This window comes from Archocentrus centrarchus, chromosome 6, assembly GCF_007364275.1.
Source record: "Archocentrus centrarchus isolate MPI-CPG fArcCen1 chromosome 6, fArcCen1, whole genome shotgun sequence".
NCBI classification, from domain to species: Eukaryota; Metazoa; Chordata; class Actinopteri; order Cichliformes; family Cichlidae; genus Archocentrus; species Archocentrus centrarchus.
This window is the reverse complement of record NC_044351.1, coordinates 20,254,003-20,274,976: the sequence shown is the minus strand read 5'-3', so window position 1 is coordinate 20,274,976 and position 20,974 is coordinate 20,254,003. Positions and strand designations below refer to the sequence as shown.

The 20,974-nt window shown below is 40.9% G+C and overlaps 1 protein-coding gene across 1 annotated transcript in view; it reads right to left on the bottom strand.

The window, feature by feature from the left end:
- Window positions 1–2,946: 2,946 nt before the first annotated feature.
- sema4ba (sema domain, immunoglobulin domain (Ig), transmembrane domain (TM) and short cytoplasmic domain, (semaphorin) 4Ba) overlaps window positions 2,947–20,974 on the bottom strand; it is a 36,982-nt gene continuing 18,954 nt past the window's right edge. The window contains exons 3-15 of the mRNA XM_030732418.1: window positions 11,527–11,687; window positions 11,266–11,328; window positions 10,685–10,783; window positions 10,022–10,133; window positions 9,686–9,802; window positions 9,285–9,442; window positions 6,806–6,987; window positions 6,432–6,582; window positions 5,855–6,065; window positions 5,648–5,763; window positions 5,082–5,239; window positions 4,497–4,588; window positions 2,947–4,328 (exon numbers count right to left, since the gene is read on the bottom strand). Coding sequence (XP_030588278.1) covers window positions 3,556–4,328; window positions 4,497–4,588; window positions 5,082–5,239; window positions 5,648–5,763; window positions 5,855–6,065; window positions 6,432–6,582; window positions 6,806–6,987; window positions 9,285–9,442; window positions 9,686–9,802; window positions 10,022–10,133; window positions 10,685–10,783; window positions 11,266–11,328; window positions 11,527–11,687 — 2,393 coding nt within the window. The 3' untranslated portion in view covers window positions 2,947–3,555. The remainder of the gene's footprint in view (window positions 4,329–4,496; window positions 4,589–5,081; window positions 5,240–5,647; window positions 5,764–5,854; window positions 6,066–6,431; window positions 6,583–6,805; window positions 6,988–9,284; window positions 9,443–9,685; window positions 9,803–10,021; window positions 10,134–10,684; window positions 10,784–11,265; window positions 11,329–11,526; window positions 11,688–20,974) is intronic.

Genomic DNA, 20,974 nt, shown 5'->3' with positions numbered 1-20,974 from the left:
TAAATTGTATACACTTAATGGCCACTTTGTTAGGTACACCCGTTCCTTGAAATAATAAATATCTAATCAGCCAATCACATGACAGTGACATGTAGACATGGTCAAGATGAACTGCTGAAGTCTGAATAAGCATTAGAATGGAGAAGAAAGCTGATTTAAGTGACTGAATGTGGGACGGTTGTTAGAATGTTCCCAGACAACCCTCTGTAGCAAAAGATCCAAAAAAATAAAACATCTGGGTGAAAATACCTTGTCAACTGAGAATGGCCAGACTACTTCAAGCTGATAGGAAGGCGGCAATAACTCAAATAACCACTCCTTACAACCAAGGTATGCTGAAGAGTATCTCTGAATGCACAAAACTATGAACTTTAAAGCAACTTGGCTACAACAGCAAAAGATCATATTGAGTGCCACTCCTAACAGCCAAGAACAGAAAATTAAGGCTAGTATTCATATGGGATCACCAAAATTGGACAACAGAAGAATAGAAATGTTGGCTGGTCTCTATTTCTGTTGTGACATTCAGATGTTAGTCAGAATTTAGGGTAAACCACTTGAAAGCATTGATCCATCCTGCCTTGTATCAGTGGTTCAGGTTGTTGTTGATGTTGGCACACTTTTGGCTGCTTACAGCAGGATAACATGCCATGTTACAAGATCACCAGATCTTAACCTTAGATCTTAATCTAATAGAGCACCTCTGGGATGTGGTGGAACATTAAATTGTGCCTGTTTTTTTGTTTTGTTTTTTTTTGTCTTCCTTAACAAATAAACACATTTCTACAGGAGCTGATATGAAAGGCATCAAATTGGTACTTGCATCAACTGTAAGATACTAAAAATTTAATTTCTCGTGTAGGACCCCCCCAATCCAGATTTGAGGTACCCCACTAGAATTAAACCTACACCAATGACTGAGAGGAAGCAGTTTACTTAATGAAATCACGAGCAATTCAAGTAACAAAAATCTCCATTTTATCTTTATTTGAAAAATTAAAATAAAGTGCTTTTTTATATATATACAATACAAAACGAAAGGAAACAGTAGTGATGTATGATACAAAAAAATACAATTCACAATATTTTTTACATTGGCAGCTGAATTTACAAAACAACTTTACATAAAAACTCGTTTACTTACAATACATGTTGACAAGAGTCTGAGCAACTTGTACTGTCACGAATAGAAGAAGGCCTGACTATAGTGGTTCAGTAAGTGAGAGCAGACAACGATACTTTCACTGTGGCATTAATAGTTTAGGCTTGTATTCAAATAAAAACATATTCAGTACCTGCACATATCTGACTAAATCACTGCCACACTGTATTTCTTCTGCGCTTAGCAAATTTAATATTGTTCTGATGACAGCCGCTTCACCAAAAGCTGCCATTTGTTGTTGTTTTTAATAACAGTCAAAGCATGAGTCTTTCATATTGCATGAGTGAATATAGCTGACTACTCTTTGAAATTCAGTTTTGCAGTGCCATTTATAGGAAATGTAATATAATACTAATGCTTATACATTTTTTTTTTATATTAAAAAACATCAGCCAGTGGTTATTTACGTACTATAGTTTAAGAATAAAATTGAATCCCTGACTGCAGTTGAAGCCACCCTAACAAAACTTAAAATAAAACAAGACCTCTCATGAGCACATATTGTACAACATCGACACTATTAAATTACATGTATTCACTGTTCTTTCTTATTTTTAATGTGTGGCCAGTCCTGTCACACCTACAGTGTAGCGTTTGACTCCAGAGCACTACTACCTGGTTAGTTTATTATCCCCCAAGAGGCACATCTCTTGATTATCGTTTCAAAAGGCATTTTCCATTCCCACCCCCAAGGCAGATTTGTAACCAAATTCATAACCTGCAGTGTACTAAGGCTCTTAACATGATGTGCAAATCCTGTGCTTTCTGAGTCATTATGTGTATGCCTTCCTTTTAGGTACGCATTTTTGTGACGTCTTAATTTTGCTGGCTGCATCACAATACTAAAGTCATACTCCAAGACAAAAAAAAAAATTGGATGACATGAGAAATGCTTTCAAGTTATGCAATCATCTGATTTAGTGATATTAAAGAGACAAAATAATTCAAATTAACAATTGCTGTGTTTATTACTGAATGGATATGGAAGTTATTGCCTTTATGGTTGCCTTAGAACCACTTAAGAGGCTGTTTTCTTCATTAACACTCTTCAGTTTATATTCATATAAAAGGCGACACTCTACAGGCGTGTTATTTAAATCGCATTCTGTTTAGGTATTTGTTTTAAATTCAGTATGAGTCAGTGATAGAATGGCTATGAAAATAAAATAAACATTTGGCCATATAATAATAAATATTTGTAACCTTTTATCATGCTGCAATAAATGACCCGCCACAGATTTACATTACTGTACTGGACGTTTGTCTTTTACCGTCTCCTTTTGTCATGCCGACCTATTGGAGTTGCATCATCTTACTCCAGAAAACACACTAAAATGGCTAAAGTCTCTTGCATACTTACAACTGCAGTGTAATGAGTGTGTGTGTGTGTGTGTGTGTGGGTGTGTGGGTGTGTGTTTGTAGTGCCACTGATTCTAAAGTAATTAACAGCGCCAACACCTTTGTGCTTACTCAGTCTCGAGCTGAGGTGTTTCTCGGTGTTTATCCCACTTCACATTATTTGCTTTGCATAGACTGCCTATCTTGTGAAGAACAGCATGATAATACCTGGAATGAGGTTCCCCCTCCTTATCGCATTTGGTGAAAGAAAACCAAGAAAAATCTGACAATTCCAAGTCAGTCATCCTCAGTGAAATATTTACACCTAGTAAAGATGGCAATACTTAAAAAGCACATTTCTGTCTTTATGTATCACTAAATGCTCTCTTTTCTTGGAGTGCAGTGATTTAAGTGGTAAGAGTTTCTTTTTTTTTGTTCTTGCTGCATTGGATTTAGCTCTAAAATAATGAATGTACACAGGGTTTTTTTTTTTTTTTTTAATATCTTGCCTGTCATTGACTTGTTCGTGTGTATTCTGGTTTACCTTGCTACAGTACAGTACATAGTGCACAACCTCAGTGAAGGCTAGACTCTCACTGGATGACAGAATGAAAATAAAACAGCAAACGCTGTGTCAGGCGTCATGGCAACATATTCCGAGTATCACCCTGCCTTTCAAAGCACTACCAGCATGTCACATGGACGGACTGAAAGGCGACGCTCTGAAATTTGGTCGCTAAATCGCGGTTATGATGCCATCCCCAACGCTCGTTACATTCCTGTGAGCCATATGTGAAAGTCTGAAGGCCAGCCAGAGCTTCTTCAGTGTGCTCTAAAATGCACTTGAATAAGAAGGTGAGAGGGAAATGAAATAAAATGCACATGGACCACACTGACAGAATAAAAAAAAAAAAGGAGAGAGAGAGAAAGTGCAAAATCTGTGTAACCTCTCCGTGAGAGTGCTGCTTTTTCCCTCTTATGTTTTGTCTTTCTCAACAAGTGCACTCGTTCCTTTGAGTTCAAAAGGAGTCACTCCATATAACATGAAGCCCACCTCACACTATAGAGTCTTTAATCTCAGAGCCCAGCCTGACTCGAGGCCGGGGGCATGTGGGAGAAATCTCCACGTGGCTCTCTCTTAAGTTCAGAGGCCTCTTCTCCGATTCAGAGAAGCTCTTGCTGTTATCAGGTGACGAGCACTCATGCGGTGGAGTGCTGCAGATGTAGTTGTCATTAAGAGTCTGGTACCCCTTATGATCTGAAACTGATGTTGTTACTGTGTTGCCGTTGAGCGGCAAGTTTTCAGCTGGTTTCCCCACTATTCTGGGCTTCTTCTGCTGCATGTTGGGGCACTCTCCCTCCTTCAGCATAGACTTCATGTGGTCACGGTTCCTGTAAACCACAAACAGGGAGAAGACTACCAGGGAAAACACCAGGAGGGCACATACGATGATCAGCTCATTCCAGTAGGTCTTTGTGTTGATCTGCGGTGAGCGGGCCTCCCCTGGCAGGATGATAATTTCCTCCTGTGAGATCTGTGGCGTACGTGAACGGCCTGTCAAGGTGGTGCTCTCCTGCTTGGCTTCGCCTCTCACACAGTAGTTTGCCAGCAGCTGCCTGAAGCCCTCCTCCACTGACCAGCACTCGTATGTTTCCTGCCTGTCTGCTTGAGCTACCACCACCAGTCCCCCCTCCGGGCTGGGGTAATGGAAGTGACCTGCGCTCTCACTGAACTCCCACCTTCTTTCAGCCAAATTAGAGCGCAGCTTGCAAGGCAGTACTTTGAACGTGTTGGCTGGGATAATGATCACCTGGCATGATGACATCCCTGCGGAAAGTCAAAGCACAGATGAATCAGGTATTGCATGAAAAAAAAAGGCTGTACCACTCTATTGATGCAGAATAATAATGGTTTTTCAATCAACTCTCATTTTGAGAGGCAAAGCATGGAAATAGAGAGTGCTCTGTAAATCTTAGAGAAGAGGAGTTCACTTACGTGTAGGTGGAGGGCTGGCAAACCGTCGGCTTGGCACAGTCTTATTGCAAATAGCTGATGTGTCTGCTTCATCTACATCCTGCCGCCAGGCACTGAAACACATACAATTAATCATAAAGTGTGATTTTAAAATGCACTTTCCTATCTAATATTTGCATATCACAGGCATAGGCTGAATATAAAAAGAAGGACAGAGCCCCAGGGCCTGAAAAGTGAATACAATGTGAAAGTGCTTTAAACCCGTATTCTTTCTAATGTCCAGCAGGGGGCAAATCTTCTGGGTGCAAAAGGAAGATTGTAAAGCAGCATATTATACAGTTTCCAACTGAGTTTATAGTCTTAATTGCAAGTTTCAAGTCTTATTTAATACAACATGGTGCTCATTTGGTAAATTGTTTTTCCATTTAGAGCAAAATAGGTGATTATTCAGGGTATGTTTGAGAGCATGCAGTGCACTCTGTTTCTTAGTTAGGACGTGGGGCTTCAAAACAGGTCATCACAATCCAGTGACGTTATGGTGGCAATTTTTTATAATCACTGAAAGCAGTAGCTGCTAAAATAAATATTGTGCAGCAGGATACTTACTTGTTTGGCGGCGCACGTCTGACATCTACACATTGCTTCCCATTCCAGGCACAGTAAGGATCCCTGGAGAGGATGCACTCCCCACAGCTCTGATAATTAGTGCAGTTAGCTACTGAGACCTCCACCAGTTCAGAGAAAGAGGAAACATAAAGCTGACCCTGTGGATGACAGATGACAAAGAAGGGGACAGTCAGTAAGTGCCCCAAATACAGTTACTGGGTTACTATTTTCATCCAGAGTCCTCTCTTTGTGACCCTGATCTAAATGTGGTAGGTTTCTTTCATCCATTTTAAAAGGAATTCCTTTAGCCTGATCTAAGCAAACACATGCCGGGATTCAGGAAGTGTCACAAATCCAGCTGTTAAAACCCCAGCTTCAGATCCCCTGAGAGAAAGTTGCATGTAATTAGCTCAGTGAACACGAGGTACGCTGCAGGCTGTGACTCTTAATGGCTCATGGAATCGCTAAACTGCCAATAAATGAATTTACTGAGCTCATTAGTTTACACCATGAGAAAGCTCTGTGAATTAAAACTGACTTGTTTCCTCTGTGAACACTACATGTACCTTTTCGGCGTCCAGCTCAATGTGCTGCACCGGTTGAGAATCACGGAAGAGCACCATCTCTTCAATAATATGCATCTTCTTGTTGACATTAATGGCTTTATGAAGTCTGCCATCATCTGAAAAAGAGAGTTTAAATGAAATTAGATTTCAAAAAGGGACTGAAGAGTGTTTATGTATAACCGTGAATGTGAGTGGGGAATCCTTTACCTGTGCCAATAAAGAGCACATTATATGCCTTTTTAGCTGCTTGGACGCGGTGGACAGCAATCTGCGTGTAGCGAACGTTGCGTTTCAGTAGCAGAGGCTGGCTCCGGATCACGCCATCCATCAGAAAGTGGTCTTTGACAAAATTCAACACCTTGTCTGGCATGAGCAACGAGGAGGAGATGCCCTGTTTTCTGGCAGCGTTCGTTATACACTGCAAAACACAACAAAAGGACAAAATGCTTTACATACTTTTCACATATTCTCACTTGATAATGAAACCTACTGTGGCTGTACAGCACCTCTTTGTGTGTTTATTTTATTACAAATCCATTTCAGTGATTTGAGTCTGATAAGCCAGGAAATGAAACCAACAGTCAAGATAAGAATAAGAATCATGTTTAGGAACCAGAGAGGAGCGATGCCGGCTTGACAGATATCTGTTCAAGCCTCGATCAGCTGTCACAGACAGGAACAACCTACAGTCCTAATGCAGCTGACGAGACATGGTGCAGAGTACTGACATGTACAGCATGTGTCTACAGGGTTTTCCAGCAGAGGGCAGCAGGAAAGCACTCACCGCTCCAGGCCGAGGCTCTGGGATCGGATGGTTATATGTGTACCACTGCTGGGTTTCTCGGTTAACCTCACGATATCGCCCATTGAACGCCTTTTCTACTTGGTCCATAGTGAAGGAGCACACTGCAGAGCTTCCTGATGCACCTTTGTACCTTATAAGACACACACAACTTTCTCAACAACACTGACAGTTGATTACAACCTTGAAGGAAGCTGTATGTAAACCTTAGAGATACTTAGGCTTTGATATGACATTTTTTAAAAATTAAATTCAAAGAGTTATTTATAATTACTCATTGGTGGCAAATAATTATCTTAAAGGTATCTGTACATTTATTCGTTGTTGTGCTAGTCAAAGCAGTTAAAAGTTCTCACCACTGAGATGTGAAGACTCCATAAAACACTGTGTTCTTCCAGTCTTCAGGACTGGGTGTGAGCACAAACATGTCCTGGATTATGTTGAAGGGAAAGCCGTCATCAGGCAGAGAACACAAGAGCTGAGCCTTCAGGAAAGTCGTCCATTTCTTCTGCAACACCCTCTCGCCTCCAACGTCACCCTGCAACACAATTTGGAGTCTTTTCAACATGAGGTCAGCACAAGGTGCTGCAGTATGAGACTGACACCTGAGGTCACTACAGACAATATCCCCGCACAGTTTGACACATGTGTGATTTGATAGGATCTGACAGGTCTTTGGTGCACATTATGAAATGATGATATGCACCACATAATAGACTTCAAAAATATACTATAATATACAGTACATACTGTATGTTACACTGAGTAAGGAAAATAATTCTGTTATCTTTATTTTCCTTCTTTGTGACAAAAAAAACAAAACAGGAAGTGCCGTGTCCAAAGGTGAAGATGTTTACATTGACGCAACTGAAAAACATTAACCTCCTCATAAAACCACAATGAGCTAAATCAAGTGTGGCTGCAACACGGTTTTAACTGGAGGCAGAAGACTTCTAGGTCATGAAAACAATATACATCATCACAACTGGCATAGATAAAAAAAAAACACTCAGGGCTTAGAGGAGGGCAAATGCTTTTAAATGAAAAAGAAAAATGACAATCCTTTTTCACTGACACTGCTGCTGTGATTCAGTGCCTTTGGCACAAGCCTTCAAATTGCTACGAGGGACATGGGATCTCTTTGACATACAGACTAATTAGGATACGCAGATTGTATGAAAGAATATCAGCACAAATTGGAGGGCAAACACATCTTGAAGCGTCAGTGTGAATGACATTTACAGTATATGATATGCATGTATAACTGTATTTCACGAGGTGTTACAGGTCTCTGGAAGGTGACTGCACATCAAGAGCTAAATTAAAGAGCTTAATTTAGGTTTGTAAAGAGACAGTCTGCTCTAACAAGCTCAAAGGTGGCTGTTGTAAGCAGTTTTGAAGATCTGCAGAGGACCAAGAGAAATGCTAAATGACCTGAACCACATAAAACCCCTTTAACATGAAGCTTCAATTGAGTCCACCTTAGCATAACATTAATCAGAAGAAGTGGCAGCAAAGGATGGAAAGGGAAATGACACATGACCAATACTGAGCTTCTGAAGCAATTACTTGTTGTAACCCAGGCAGATAATGAGCAACATATATATTTCCTGGTCCTTTGGGCTGAACCTAGTTTTATAATTTAATGCCACTCTGGGCTTAAACTGACTTCTGAATAATTGAAGCAAATGCATCCCCATTCATTAATCCCTTGTAAAAGCATTCGTTGTTCAAAAGGCTGTTCAAAAAGCCATGAGCATGGCAGGCGGTAATGGCTTCTTTCTGGGAAACGGAAAATTCCAGCAAATGAGAGCATGCTTTGTTGTGTTTGTTTCAACCAAAACATTGTTTATCATTCCATAGTTAGCCTCGATGAAGTGGAACTAAAGCAATAATAGACACCTGGATATACAGCAAGTATGGAGACTGCCGCCGAGACAGCGAGTGAAGCAAGGTTTGGAGAGATGAAGACAAAGCCTGGACGTAAATAATTGATCTGATTCAGCATTGCTGTAGTTTTACTGACACTGACCATTTGCCTCATTTTAAAGCTTTGTTATGTTTTACATTTTACCACACAAATTATTTATGCTTCATCATTGTTTAAGAAGCGCGCTCCCAACACATCATTGCCAATTTCCATTTGGGTAATCTGCATCAAGATACGTCATACTCAGAACACATTTTAACCATATGTGAGAAAACTATGTAAAAACAGAGAGTATGGATGGAGATAAAGACCATTTAACCCTCTGGACAGCCCCCTTCTGTGGCAAACTGGCAGCGCTATTTTCCACTCTCCTCACACAGTGGTAAGTGTGATTGTTTTAAGAGAGACAAGCAGCAGTTTGATCTGGAGAACTGATTTGCCATTGTACAAATAATCATACAGAAATGAGAAAAGCTTAAAAATTAACAAACACTGTGTGAGGTCTGCAGAAGGTGTTAAAGCATTTCTGCACACGGATCCCGCGCTTCAGTAATCCTAAGCGATTTGTAGTTGGGTACTGAATCCTGTCAGAACACAAATATTTGGTGAAACACGATAAGAACCGAGAGAGAGTGGATTTGGATAAAAAGAATCAAACAGAGGGAAACATGCAAGAAAAATGTTTTTCTGTAACAACAGATCATGCGTCACTGCCCAGAAGGACTGTAAAGCTGTAAGCAGCTTTCAGTAGACTACATACTGTACATTCCTGTATAGGTACTGCGCACAAACAAACAAACCCCTTCCTGGTTTGATAGAATTCTATAGAGAAGGCAGGGAGTACAGATTACCCAAGGGTAAGAGAGCTTCTTTAGATGGACTGTCTGCCTTCAAGCATCACTCACCTTACACACGCGAGCAATGCGTGACACAATGGTGTTGTCAAAGAAATCAAACTCCTTTCCCGCTTCACTGAAGAAGAAGTAAATCTTATCGTCATCGCCCACCAGGTTGCCCTTGGGAAGGCTCTCCTGTATGTAGGCAGAGCCAACAAAGGCTGGATCTGAAAGGAAACCAACAATACTGTCACAATGGGATCTAGGGACATACATCCCTATTCCCATGGCAAACACAGTCCAGTTTCAGCAGGGACTGACAGGCTGCAGGTAAACACTTTTTATATACATTATCTTGAGTGGTGTCACATTGTAAATTTCTTATTCAATAGATTTAGTGCAAACAGTTTGACAATGTACATCTTAGATATAACAAAGAAACACATTGCCTTCCTGCCATTATATCGTACCTTGAAGCCAGTTTAGTGAGTTTTCTGTTTTTAGAGCTGTTCCTTGGCTTAGACTCTTGTAAATGATGGGTTCATTTCCTTGGAAATTACTGACTGTGCCAGTATACAGCTCTCCATCTGCAACACGGTGAAGAAGACCAGCATAATAACAGTACTTATCACAAGGGAATGGGCTTCTGCGTCACACATAGTAATGAAATCCAGAGGTTATGCCCCAGTTTATCTTTATAGCATGTACCAAGGTACTTTACTGATTCCCACAGTGGCTTCTATAAATCGGAAACATTTAACCAAGCCCGATTTTTATCAGCGGCTGACAGCCATTGTGAAACCTACCAGCCATGATGGCAGTGGACTTGTATTCAGGGTTGAATGGGCAGCGGCTCCGTCCATCCTCTGTAACAATTTCACCAGTATCACTCTTGACAAGGGAGAAGTCAGTAGTGTTCTGGAGGAAACACACACACACACATCACATGCCACATGCTTAGCTTGAAAAGTAGAGCTGTAACCTGCTCTGACAGCGGCCGCAGACTCAGTCTCACAGTGAAAAGGAGGTCAGTCTGTGTTTGCTAGAAGCTGAAGCAAAGGTCACGTGTTTGTTTGTTATGGATTGTTTTAAAAGGCCTTAAAAGATTTGTAGAAAAGGATTGAAAAACCAGATTGATTCTTACATTATTTGATTACATGCATTAAAATATTTTGATCCATTTCCCATAAGGCACAGGAGATAATAAAATAATGTACTTATATCATATCTGGCTGGGCAGAGCCCGAGCCAGACAGCTAAGTGAGTTGAGAGGCAGGAAGCAGCATGCATCTCTTCCTCTAGAATCAAATAAATAAATCACATATAAAGTCTTGCACTAGGGGTAATCAACTTTTCTAAAAACAAACAAATGGAACAGATTTTTTTTTTTTTTTAAAGATCTTCACAAAACCAGGCATGCATAAATATGGGCACTGCAACAGATGTGAGTCTCCCCTCGAAATACTTACTATGTAAGCACAGATGGGGCTGAAGGCATAGGTTCCACAAACATACAGATGAGTGCTGTTCATACGTAGTAAGATTTTGACGTAGTTGAAGCAATCCGTCTGTATTAGAAACACAGGAAAAAGTTTCATGAACGTGTTTGAATTTCATAGATTTTTGGGGATTTTTTTACTGTCCAAAAAGTCATTTTCTTTCCTTCCTTTCTTTCTTTCCTAACATAATAATTTGCAGAAACATGTGAAGAAGTAAGAATAAATTTCCGTCCAGCAGCTTTCCAGCTCCTGCTAATGTAGTGACCCTTACTGAAGGTTCTCGGTCTGTATTTTTACACCTAAGATCGGAGGTTAAGGGGGCTGTCAAAACAAAAAAGTGGAAAAGTGTGACTGGAAGTAGGGGAAAAACATCCATTGTTGTAGCATGGAAAGTCACAACTTGAGAGGAAATGTCCAGGGTTCTGCCCTGGATCTGTTTGCCATGCAGTAATGGTCACTTTAACTGACTAAGCAGCTCTGCAGTAATGCAAATAATGTTTGAGCTGTGTATGAGTTCAGGCACTTGTGTATGAAACCATCAGTTCACTTGCCTGCAGGTCTTTGCCTTTGAAACTGCACTCTTCTCTCTTCCTCTCTGGGGTTTTCCATGCAAGCTGCAGAAGAAAAACAGCATCAAATGCATACACTAGGTATCATAGAATGAGGTGTGTTATAGTCACATTGGACTATTGGGAGCTTAGCATACTTATTGCCATCTACGTATACTGCACTTCTGGGATCATATTATTAATGCATTCATATAAATAAAGTTTATGTGATATTGCAGTTTACAGCCGCACACTGACTCTTACATTTCTCTGCAGCGTGACTGCGCTGATATCAGAGAGGCTGAGAGCGAACAGACTCTCCCGAGCGCCAACATACAGCATGCTGTCTTCACTACTGAGAAGGAGAGAGGTAAAGTTGAAGACCCCGCTGACTGAGAAGCTTTTGGTTAATCTCTCCTTTGCATCTAGACAGAAACACAAACACAGACAGAGGAGGAAACATAAGATGTAATTCAAAAATTAACCTGCATAGGATAACATGAGGGCATGATTGAGTATTTGTAAACTGCTGAAGACAGGAAATGAATTGATATAAAATCACAACACATCCGAGAAACTTTTTGTGAGTCTTAATATTGATGACACTGTTTTGACTTAAGATTGAATTTTACTGGAAGAACATTTTCTTAAATAACAGAACATTCAGCTATGCATGAGCGCTGTTATTTTGCACTTTTGACTTTATCAGGTAGCACACAGTGAAACGTGACAGGAAATGAGTAAAATGAGGGTGAAGACATAAGAGAAAGCCTCCCACCCAGCTCTAACTTGTGACTACATGTTCAGCATCTTGGACCAGAAAACGCTGGACTTTGAAGCTGAGAAAACCTACTAGAGTTGTGCAGCAACTCAGAATGTGGGCCTCACAGTGTTACACCTGAAGATTTTTGCAAAAGAAAAAAAAGAACATCTCTCTTTTTCTATGTGTGCTTGTATGTGAAACTGCAGCTTCCATATCTTACTGGCCCTTCATCAGTAACACAAAGTATTTCTCCAAAGGTTCTATAATTTTAGGTAAAATATGCAAAGTAAATGGTTTTGTTTCAACCACATCAACAGCTCCTACTAAAGCCAAGACTTAAATCATTAACTCCCCTAATTGCTGCTTTAAAAAGCCCATGTGTATCTCAGTTTTGCAGCAGTTTGGAGGCCTTCACTGCCAGCACAACTTGAACAACTTGCCTCAACTGCATGCCAGCATAAACAGAAGCCAGAAGCTAATGGAAACTTAAAGTCACCGAGTCCTGAAACAGGATCTCAGGCCTTGAAATGTAAACTATGAAAGAAAAAAAAAAAAAAAAAAAAATAGCAGACATTTCTTTGGACTCATTTACTATAAGAGTACTCACACCAATGGTTTCATAAATGCAAAAGATAAAAAAAAAAATGAACTTAAAGAAATCCCACAATATTCCCTAAAACATAACACATCTTAACCTCTTGATAATCCTGTAAGCTAGACAGCGATTTTCACATCACCATGAATTCATTCATGAAAAGAGACTTAATAAAAAAATGCATGCTTGTGAAAATACCCCCCACCCCCCCACACACACTTTTTTAAAATGTGGTAGACTTCCAGAAGCTTGGAGAGTCACTACTAAGGTGCATGGAAGCCACCCAGTGTGGCAGAGATGCATTTTCACTGTCCAAACTTACAACATCACATGCACAGTAGAGTGAAACTGTATTAAAACCACAGCTGCTGGTGATAATAATTAAAATTATAGCACTTCCCTGAATTAAGCTAATCCGGACCAGATAAAGTCATTAAGTTCTACTGACAATATTCTCACTATGTGGTACATACCCTGCAGTATGTGTGACCTAATATAACCTCACCTTAGTGAGCTGGTACAGGAGGTCGAGAGACTTCCTCTCCCTCGGGAAAACAACATGTTAATAGCAGTCCGTCACCACAGCAACAGTGAGCCATATTGTAGTTAAATCTGTCCGTAAAACCACAAGAGGCTCTGCTTCATGTACTGTACATGCACCCACGGGGACCATTCTCTTTCCTTTCCACTATCATTACAGGATAAATGGACTGCTGTTCCATGTCGGTACTGTTCCCCCCATTTTTTCTCCCCACAGAGCCGTGGGCAAATTCAGCTGTGATTTACAGAGCGGGAAAGACAAAGGCCAAAGCCTCAACCAAAACAAAAGCTTTGAGGGATTTTCACAAAGGAGGATATCTACACAATTACTCTCTGGAGTCAAATCACCACTGTCATACTTAGCAACCACAGATGACAAAAAGAAACAATAAGACTCCCAACTGAGTATCATTAAAGAGATCCAGGGAGGGTTTTGCAACTATACAAAGCTTTTCCTTCATACCTTTTGGAAAACAATCATTTATTTATTTTTTGTAGACCAACTGCTTGACAATGCTTCATTTCTCTGAGGAGTAGATAATGGTACATTTTATCATTTTTTGGACCACATGGTGGATGCAGGCTTAAAGAAGCAACCATACAGTCTCAAAATTACAGGTTTACTTTGCAGCGAGCTGTGTAAAACTGCATATGTTTTGTTTTTAAATCTTAAATTTCACTGTGTTGATTCTTCAGCCTGCAATATTAGTGAAAAGGAGCCTAACATTTTGCTCACGTTCGAGGCCAAAACAGAGTGAATGGGGAGTGAATATTAATCATTAATTCGCAGGGTGGTTGGAAACACAACTCCAAATGAATGCTAATGTTAATCTGCGTCTGCTGAACTTGAAGACACAAATGGTAATAGCACAGCAGCACTGTGTAGGCACTTTTCTGCTGCAGGAGCTCAGCACAAGGTGGAGCAAACCCGACTCATGAAGTAACATCATAATTTTTTGACAGCTTTAACTGAGCATGCCAAACAACACAACAATGCTTCTGAGAACAAAGAACAATGGAAGGAACAGACATGGATGCTGCTTTGCTTTGTTTTGTTGAGGATGGTGATGTTTGAGAGAGTGCCGGAGTGCTCTTCTCTGACTTGCTTCTGACAGTTTGCTTTTCAAAAATGGCGTTTGTTCTGAGTTTAACTAATCAATGTCAAACTCCACCCAGTAGTTTTTTGCGGGCCTACTCTGTGGAGTAGTTTTCTTCCTTGAAAATCATGAGAAATGCAGTAAGAAAGGGAGGAGGTAAAAAAAAAAAAAGTCTAAAAAAAAAAAAACAGAATGTAAAGAGATTGAATCTTTAGATTTAATGTATTTCTACTAAATTTGTCTGACACAATAAGTTATTAAAGACTTTCAGTTCATTTTTATTGCTGAAATGATTAGTTGACAAAAGGCTGTCACCCATAAATTATCATTTGATTCAATCAATGTAACAATCAGTCTTGTTTTAACTGTTTCATGACTGAAATCATCAATTATTTGCCCTAGCAAATACAGCCAACAGTTCCAGCTTCTAAGATGTAGAAATTTGGATTATTTTGAACGTTTTGAAAGATATTTTTGATAGTATCATAAAAGGCTGTTTAAGATCATTTTATGAGAAATAATAACTGTTGCGGCTCTTTGATTAATTATTTATTTGAACCGTTTCTACATCATAGTGCCCAGAACACAAAACCTGAACAGCCTAACCCACAGGTCAAACATTGTACAGACTGTTACCCCCAGCAGCTGTGGTGGAGGAGCGAGAGTGCCAGCAGTTTGATCCCTGGCTCTTGTCCTAGGGCAAGATACTGAACCCAGAATTGACCCAGATACATTGGTTTGTATCTGTGAGTGCATATGTGATAGATAAATGAATATGTGTGTAAATGGGTGAATGTGGCTGGTAATGTAAAAAAAACAAAAAACACTAGTCTAGAAATTGCTCACATAAATACCAAGTCAGCATCAAAAGCCGTGTGTGTCCTGCATGAACTTGTCTTCCCCTCCACTCCACATATGCCACAGTCTCTTAAAGAATCCACTCTATTGTTGTTTGACTGTCTGAGGCTGATTTGCGACGGGTCATTTCATGACAATGCAGCCCCAGAAATGTTGTGGTGTACACCAGGAAGAGGGAAACGTTCAAAGGAAGAAGGGTTTCTATCCATGACAGAGAGAATATCAGGTCTGAGGTAGCCACCATGTCACTGCTGAAGAGGGACAACGGTATCATGTAATGTAGTTTATCCATGTCCATTTTTCTCTTGTAACTCACTGAAAAAAGGTGTTCACTACTTTGAAGTGCATCACTGGGTTTATTTTTAGGATGCATTTATTTCAAAGTGGTTGAGGCCTGAGATGCCTCATGATTTTTACAGAGCCATACAGTATGCAAGTTACGTGCATCTATCATTCATTCCTTTAAAAGACTTTGCTGATCTACGTGAAGACACACTAGTGCTTTTTGATGGCCTTACACCTTGATGTTATTATATCCTTCAACACTAATCTTTTCACTTAGTGGAATCTAGATGAGCAAATAGTTTTTTGTTTGTTATTTTTCTGCTAAGGTTCTAAAGATGTCATCCAGGAAGTTACCTTAGAAAAACAAAGCAACATGAGCCTGGCATTTGGGGAACAATGGCCAACTCTCTTATCTGTCAACACTCTCACTGAAATTACTTTTTACAGAAGAAAAAGTCCCCAAGAAAACAGGCCTGTGGATTATCCCTAGAATCTGTTTCTGAAGAGACAAATTATTACCTAGTGTTTCCAATTGTAGTTTCATAAACAAAATTAAACATACCTGAATGTCATGGTATTTGATATTTGGCAAAAAGCTCAAAGCATAAATCCAAAATTATATAGATGGCTACATACCATCAGAGATAGGTGATTCATTTTGTATTTGTTTGTTTGCTCAGTTTCCGGGGTGAACTGATCTTTTAAGGCAGGAAGCTAATTTTCAAAAAATCTCAGTAAAGTTGAAGAAGCAAGAGAAAAAAACGCCTGCTGTTTCTTATGGACTGATTATGGAAACACTCCTCAGGCTGAGCACAGAGATGATCTGCTGTCCAGCTGCAACTGAAAGCACCATGCAATAATGGAGCCAGCAGGCAGATGTCTTACAGAGGGCTTTACACTTCACCAAGCCACTGCCTGACCTCTGATCCTCCAGTTTGAGAGAGCAGCTTCATGCGTGGTTAAATCCCTTCATCTGTGACCCTTTCTACAAGTGCCCGAAGAGCACCCCCTCTGCCATCTGTGAGCAATATTAGATTATTGCCATTATTATGTAATTAAGAGTAATTTCTGCAAATGACAAAGGGCTGAATGGACTGAAACACTTGCACAGACTAATTTGCTAATCTATTTAGAGAAGAAATTAACTACATCTTGGGCTTCAGGAAATCATTCTATATTTTTGCAACTGATTTTTTTTTTTTTTTTTATTGATGGGTTTGTCCCAAAAACGAATCATTAAAAATGCGGAACATCCCTTCAAAAGAGGAACTGTAGAGAAATTTGTCCTCTAATACCAGAAAATGCCAGAGATCTAAGTCCCTTTCTTTTGTAGGGCAACGATTACAGGCTGATTCAACCAGTGCCCTCCTTATAAGGAAACTGCTTTTATCAGCTTTTACAGCTGTATGTTCAGGAGATCAGATGATTGCATACCTCATTTCGTGCGTACCTGTTCTTGTTTTCTTTCTACAGAACTACAGAAAAAAAAAAAACATCCCCACAACTGGACTAACTAGATCTGTTTAACAGCACAGAAGGCATACTAAAAAAAAAACAAACAGAAAAAACAAAAGTTAATGTCACTATCAAAACAACTGGCTTTACTGATAAGTTGCTTGCAATTGTACAAAGCTTAGTCAAGGTTCACTAGAAGATGACCCAGAAAAAGCACCCATCTTTGTCTTTTTATCGCCTTCAAGAGCAAGCAATGGACTCATGACAGATCCTTTCTAAAGGACATCATATGCCCCATTTCCAGTCTTCTGACCACAAACATGACCTACATTCCCATCTCTGAGGGAGCAGAAGAAGAATACTTGCCAGTAATAGTCCTAAGAGAAGTAATTTAAACAGGGTTGAATAGGCAGACGAGGATGCATAAACAGTAACAGTTGAGGAAAACATCATCACACCTATACACCCAGAACCAGAGCTAAATTCATATTGTGCAGAAAAGCTTGGGTTTTTTTTTAACTACATTCTGGCAGCCATGATCAGCCTAATTGAAAGGTAGGGGGATTTGACCCCTTAATGATAAAAGGGGGTTAGGCTTTTTTCTTTTCTTTTCTGAACCAGCAAACAGAACTGAATCCCTATCCATCTAACAGATACGTCTGGTGAGAACACCAGAGCAAAGACAAGAAAAATAAATCTCTGATCTCAGAAGTGGAAAACGCTGATGCAGTTTATTTAATTTGTTTGTTGACGACAGCGAGGATTGGCAGATGAGCTGGGATGCCTCAACAATGGGATAATCTTGTAAAAATAAGGGGAAGGAAATTTCATTTACGAGAAGTAGGGAAGGAACATCTCAGGAACAAACTTTTTTTTTTCTTTGTCGTCATCCATCTACTGTACATGTTCAAGGACTTTGCTCAGGGTAGAACAGATGAACTCTTGCAAAGCCATTTGCTTTGAGAAGAATTAGAATAGCCCCACTGGGTCAGAGCTCTGTTGCACAGTCTAGTGACATAAGCACAGAAAACAGCCCACAATGGAGCACTAACTACATTATCCCAAGTAATTTTAACTAGCTAGTAATAGCTTCTGCTGAACTGGTAATTGTGTGGGAGAGCAGACCTTGGAAGCTGAAGGACTGAGACTAAAGCATCTGGAATGCATTAAGACAACAGGCCAAGAGGGTCAATCCACCGGGAGGTTCATTAGGCAAGCTGTGAGCATGCTGTTTGTATTGGTAAATTGTGGGGCTGCATCTCGTTAGCAGGATATTGTCTCCACAGCACCATCCTGATGCAGAGAAAGGTGGTAATTTTGAACACAACTTTAGGAAACAGAGTCTGGAAAGGCATATCGTAAATTCTGAGGAAAGGGTAGAGATAAAATATGTGTAACGGGGATGAGTTATAACAGGCTTTGTGGTGTGATTTATAGAGGGGAAAATACAGCACAGTGGGACTTCAGTCTGTTACCATTTAAATACTTTAAATCAGTGATTTGTTAAAAAAAAAAAAAAAAAATCCCACACAGCTCAGATCCATAGGATCCTTTTTTTTTCTGTTGATAAGACAGTCTGCAGATCAGGGAGCTACAAAAGCTGACCCTGGATTAACCACTATAATGTAAACCAGCTGCTGGTCCACCAGGAACTCGCCCTGACCCCTTTCTCTACTATGAACAGTGCTGAAGAATCAAGAAAAAGGGGACTGTACATGAGGTCTTGACTCGTTTTTAGCCATAAAGCAGACTCAGACCTGACCAGCCAGACTTCATGCTGTGCTATTGCACAAGGTGCAGAGCAACTGAAAAGTCACTGTGTCCCTACAATACTCTGAAAATGAATGTGCAAAGTAGCTGCACAAAAGTTAAGAGCTGTAGCCTTTACTTTTTACTTTTTTTTCTTACTTTTTTTTTAAAATTAGCTACTGAAGCTAGGATTATTAACTGTGGGTCAGAAAATAGTGCAAAAATAATCAATTCAGTTTTATTTAGATAGCGCCAATTCACAACAACAGCAGCCTCAAGGCCCTTTATATTGAAAGCCAGAGCATTTTTTCTACATTTCTACTTACATTGTTATTAACCTGAATGATTATTGAGTTAAACAAGGTAATAATCAATGAAATAAGTATTATAAATAATACTTACTGACTGCAATTTTGAGCTCGGAGTCAACAATGGTGAAATCACCATTGAGGAAGTGAAGATCGCAATCAAGAGCCTTAAGAACAACAAGGCGGCCGGCCTGGATGAAATACCATCGGAGCTTCTGAAACACGGGGGAGGAAGAGCTGATGATCCTGTTCAAAAAGTGCTGGCGAAGCGGCGTGGTGCCGGAGGACTGGCGGAAAGGCGCCATAGTCAAGATACCAAAGAAGGGCAATATCTCTGAGTGCACCAACTGGAGAGGCATCACCCTGCTCTCTGTGCCTGGCAAGGCATTCTGCATCGTTCTTCTTCGACGATTGAAGAATGCCCTTGACCAACGGCTGCGAGAGGAACAAGCCAGGTTCTGAAGTGGCCGATCGTGCACGGAGCAGATCTTCGCCTTAAGAAACATCACTGAGCAGTGCGTCGAGTACCGGCAACAACTTGTCATCAACTTTGTCGACTTCAAGAAAGCATTCGACAGCATCCACCGCGACTCTCTTTGGCAGATCCTGTGCTTGTATGGTGTCCCGGTCAACTTCATCAAGATCTTTAAGGACCTGTACTTGCGATCGAGCTGTTGCGTTAAGACCGGAAGCAGCCACACCAACTTCTTCGAGATCACCACGGGCGTTAGGCAGGGCTGTGTCCTGTCGCCGCTGCTCTTCCTCGTTGTCCTCGACTACGTCATGAGGCGAGCCGGTGCCCGCATTGAAGCCGGCATCCGTTGGTTCGATCACGATCGCCTCGGTGACCTGAATTTTGCCGATGATATCGCCCTGATCGAGGAAAACGAGATGAAGTTACAGCACGCAAGTACCAATCTGGGAAGAGAAGCCGGCAAAGTTGGCCTGAGGATCAACGCTGAGAAGTCGAAGGTCATGTTCGTCAGCTCCACGGATCCATGACGGGGGATTTATGTTGGGATGCAGAGGCTGGAAGAAGTGGAGAAGTTCACCTACCTCGGTAGTGTGATTTCCTATGATGGTGACGTGGAGGTGGACGTCAAGTGCCGCATCAGGAAGGCAGCCGTGGTATTTTGGAGGATGAACAAGATCTGGTCCTCCCCGACCATCTCCCTCAAGATCAAGCTCCGCTTGCTGAATTCAATAGTCATCCCAACTGCCATCTACGCCAGCGAGACCTGGAAGTCTTCGCCAGCATCAACACCAAGCTGGACGTCTTCCAACAACGGTGCCTTCGCCGGATTCTGAAGATCCACTACACCGAACACATCAGCAACGAAGAGGTCCTGCAAAGGAGCGGCTCGGTCAAACTCCACAACATTGTCGCACATCGAAGACTCCGACTGGCCGGCCATGTCCTTCACATGGATGACTCAAGGATCCCGAAGATAGCGGTGCGCTGGCAGCCCCCGGGTGCCAAAAGACCCAGAGGACGCCCCCGCAATACCTGGCGAAGGTCATTTTACCAAGACCTTAGAACATCGAATATTCCATTGGAAGAAGCCGAAACACAGGCACAAGACCGAGCCCTGTGGCGATCTTTTGCCGCCCAATATGCCACATAGGCATGAGAGGTCCTCAGTCAGTCAGTCAGACTGCAATTTTACATACTTTTGGATATTTTAATCCGACTCTATCAAGTAATGTAATCAAGTTAGTTTACGCACCGATACCACGAAGAACTACAGTTCAGCTATGTGCCACCAACATAGTATTGAAAAGCTGTTATCTCACTTGACACTACTGTCATTGTGAATTACTCAAGAGTGGCTGTTTCAACTGGACCAGACATGACAGCTTTTAAATAATTAAAAATGCTTTACTCCCTTGCGTGGCTGTGGGCATGCCCCTTAAAACAAAATTAAAGCACAACTGTCTCGTGGTGGGAAGAGGGCTGAACAGCTCAACAAGAAAAGACGGCCAACTAAATGGCTTATAGGTGTGCCTTTAAATGATGCTCAACGCACTAAGCCATTCAACATGGTCTGCATTAAAGCCTGGA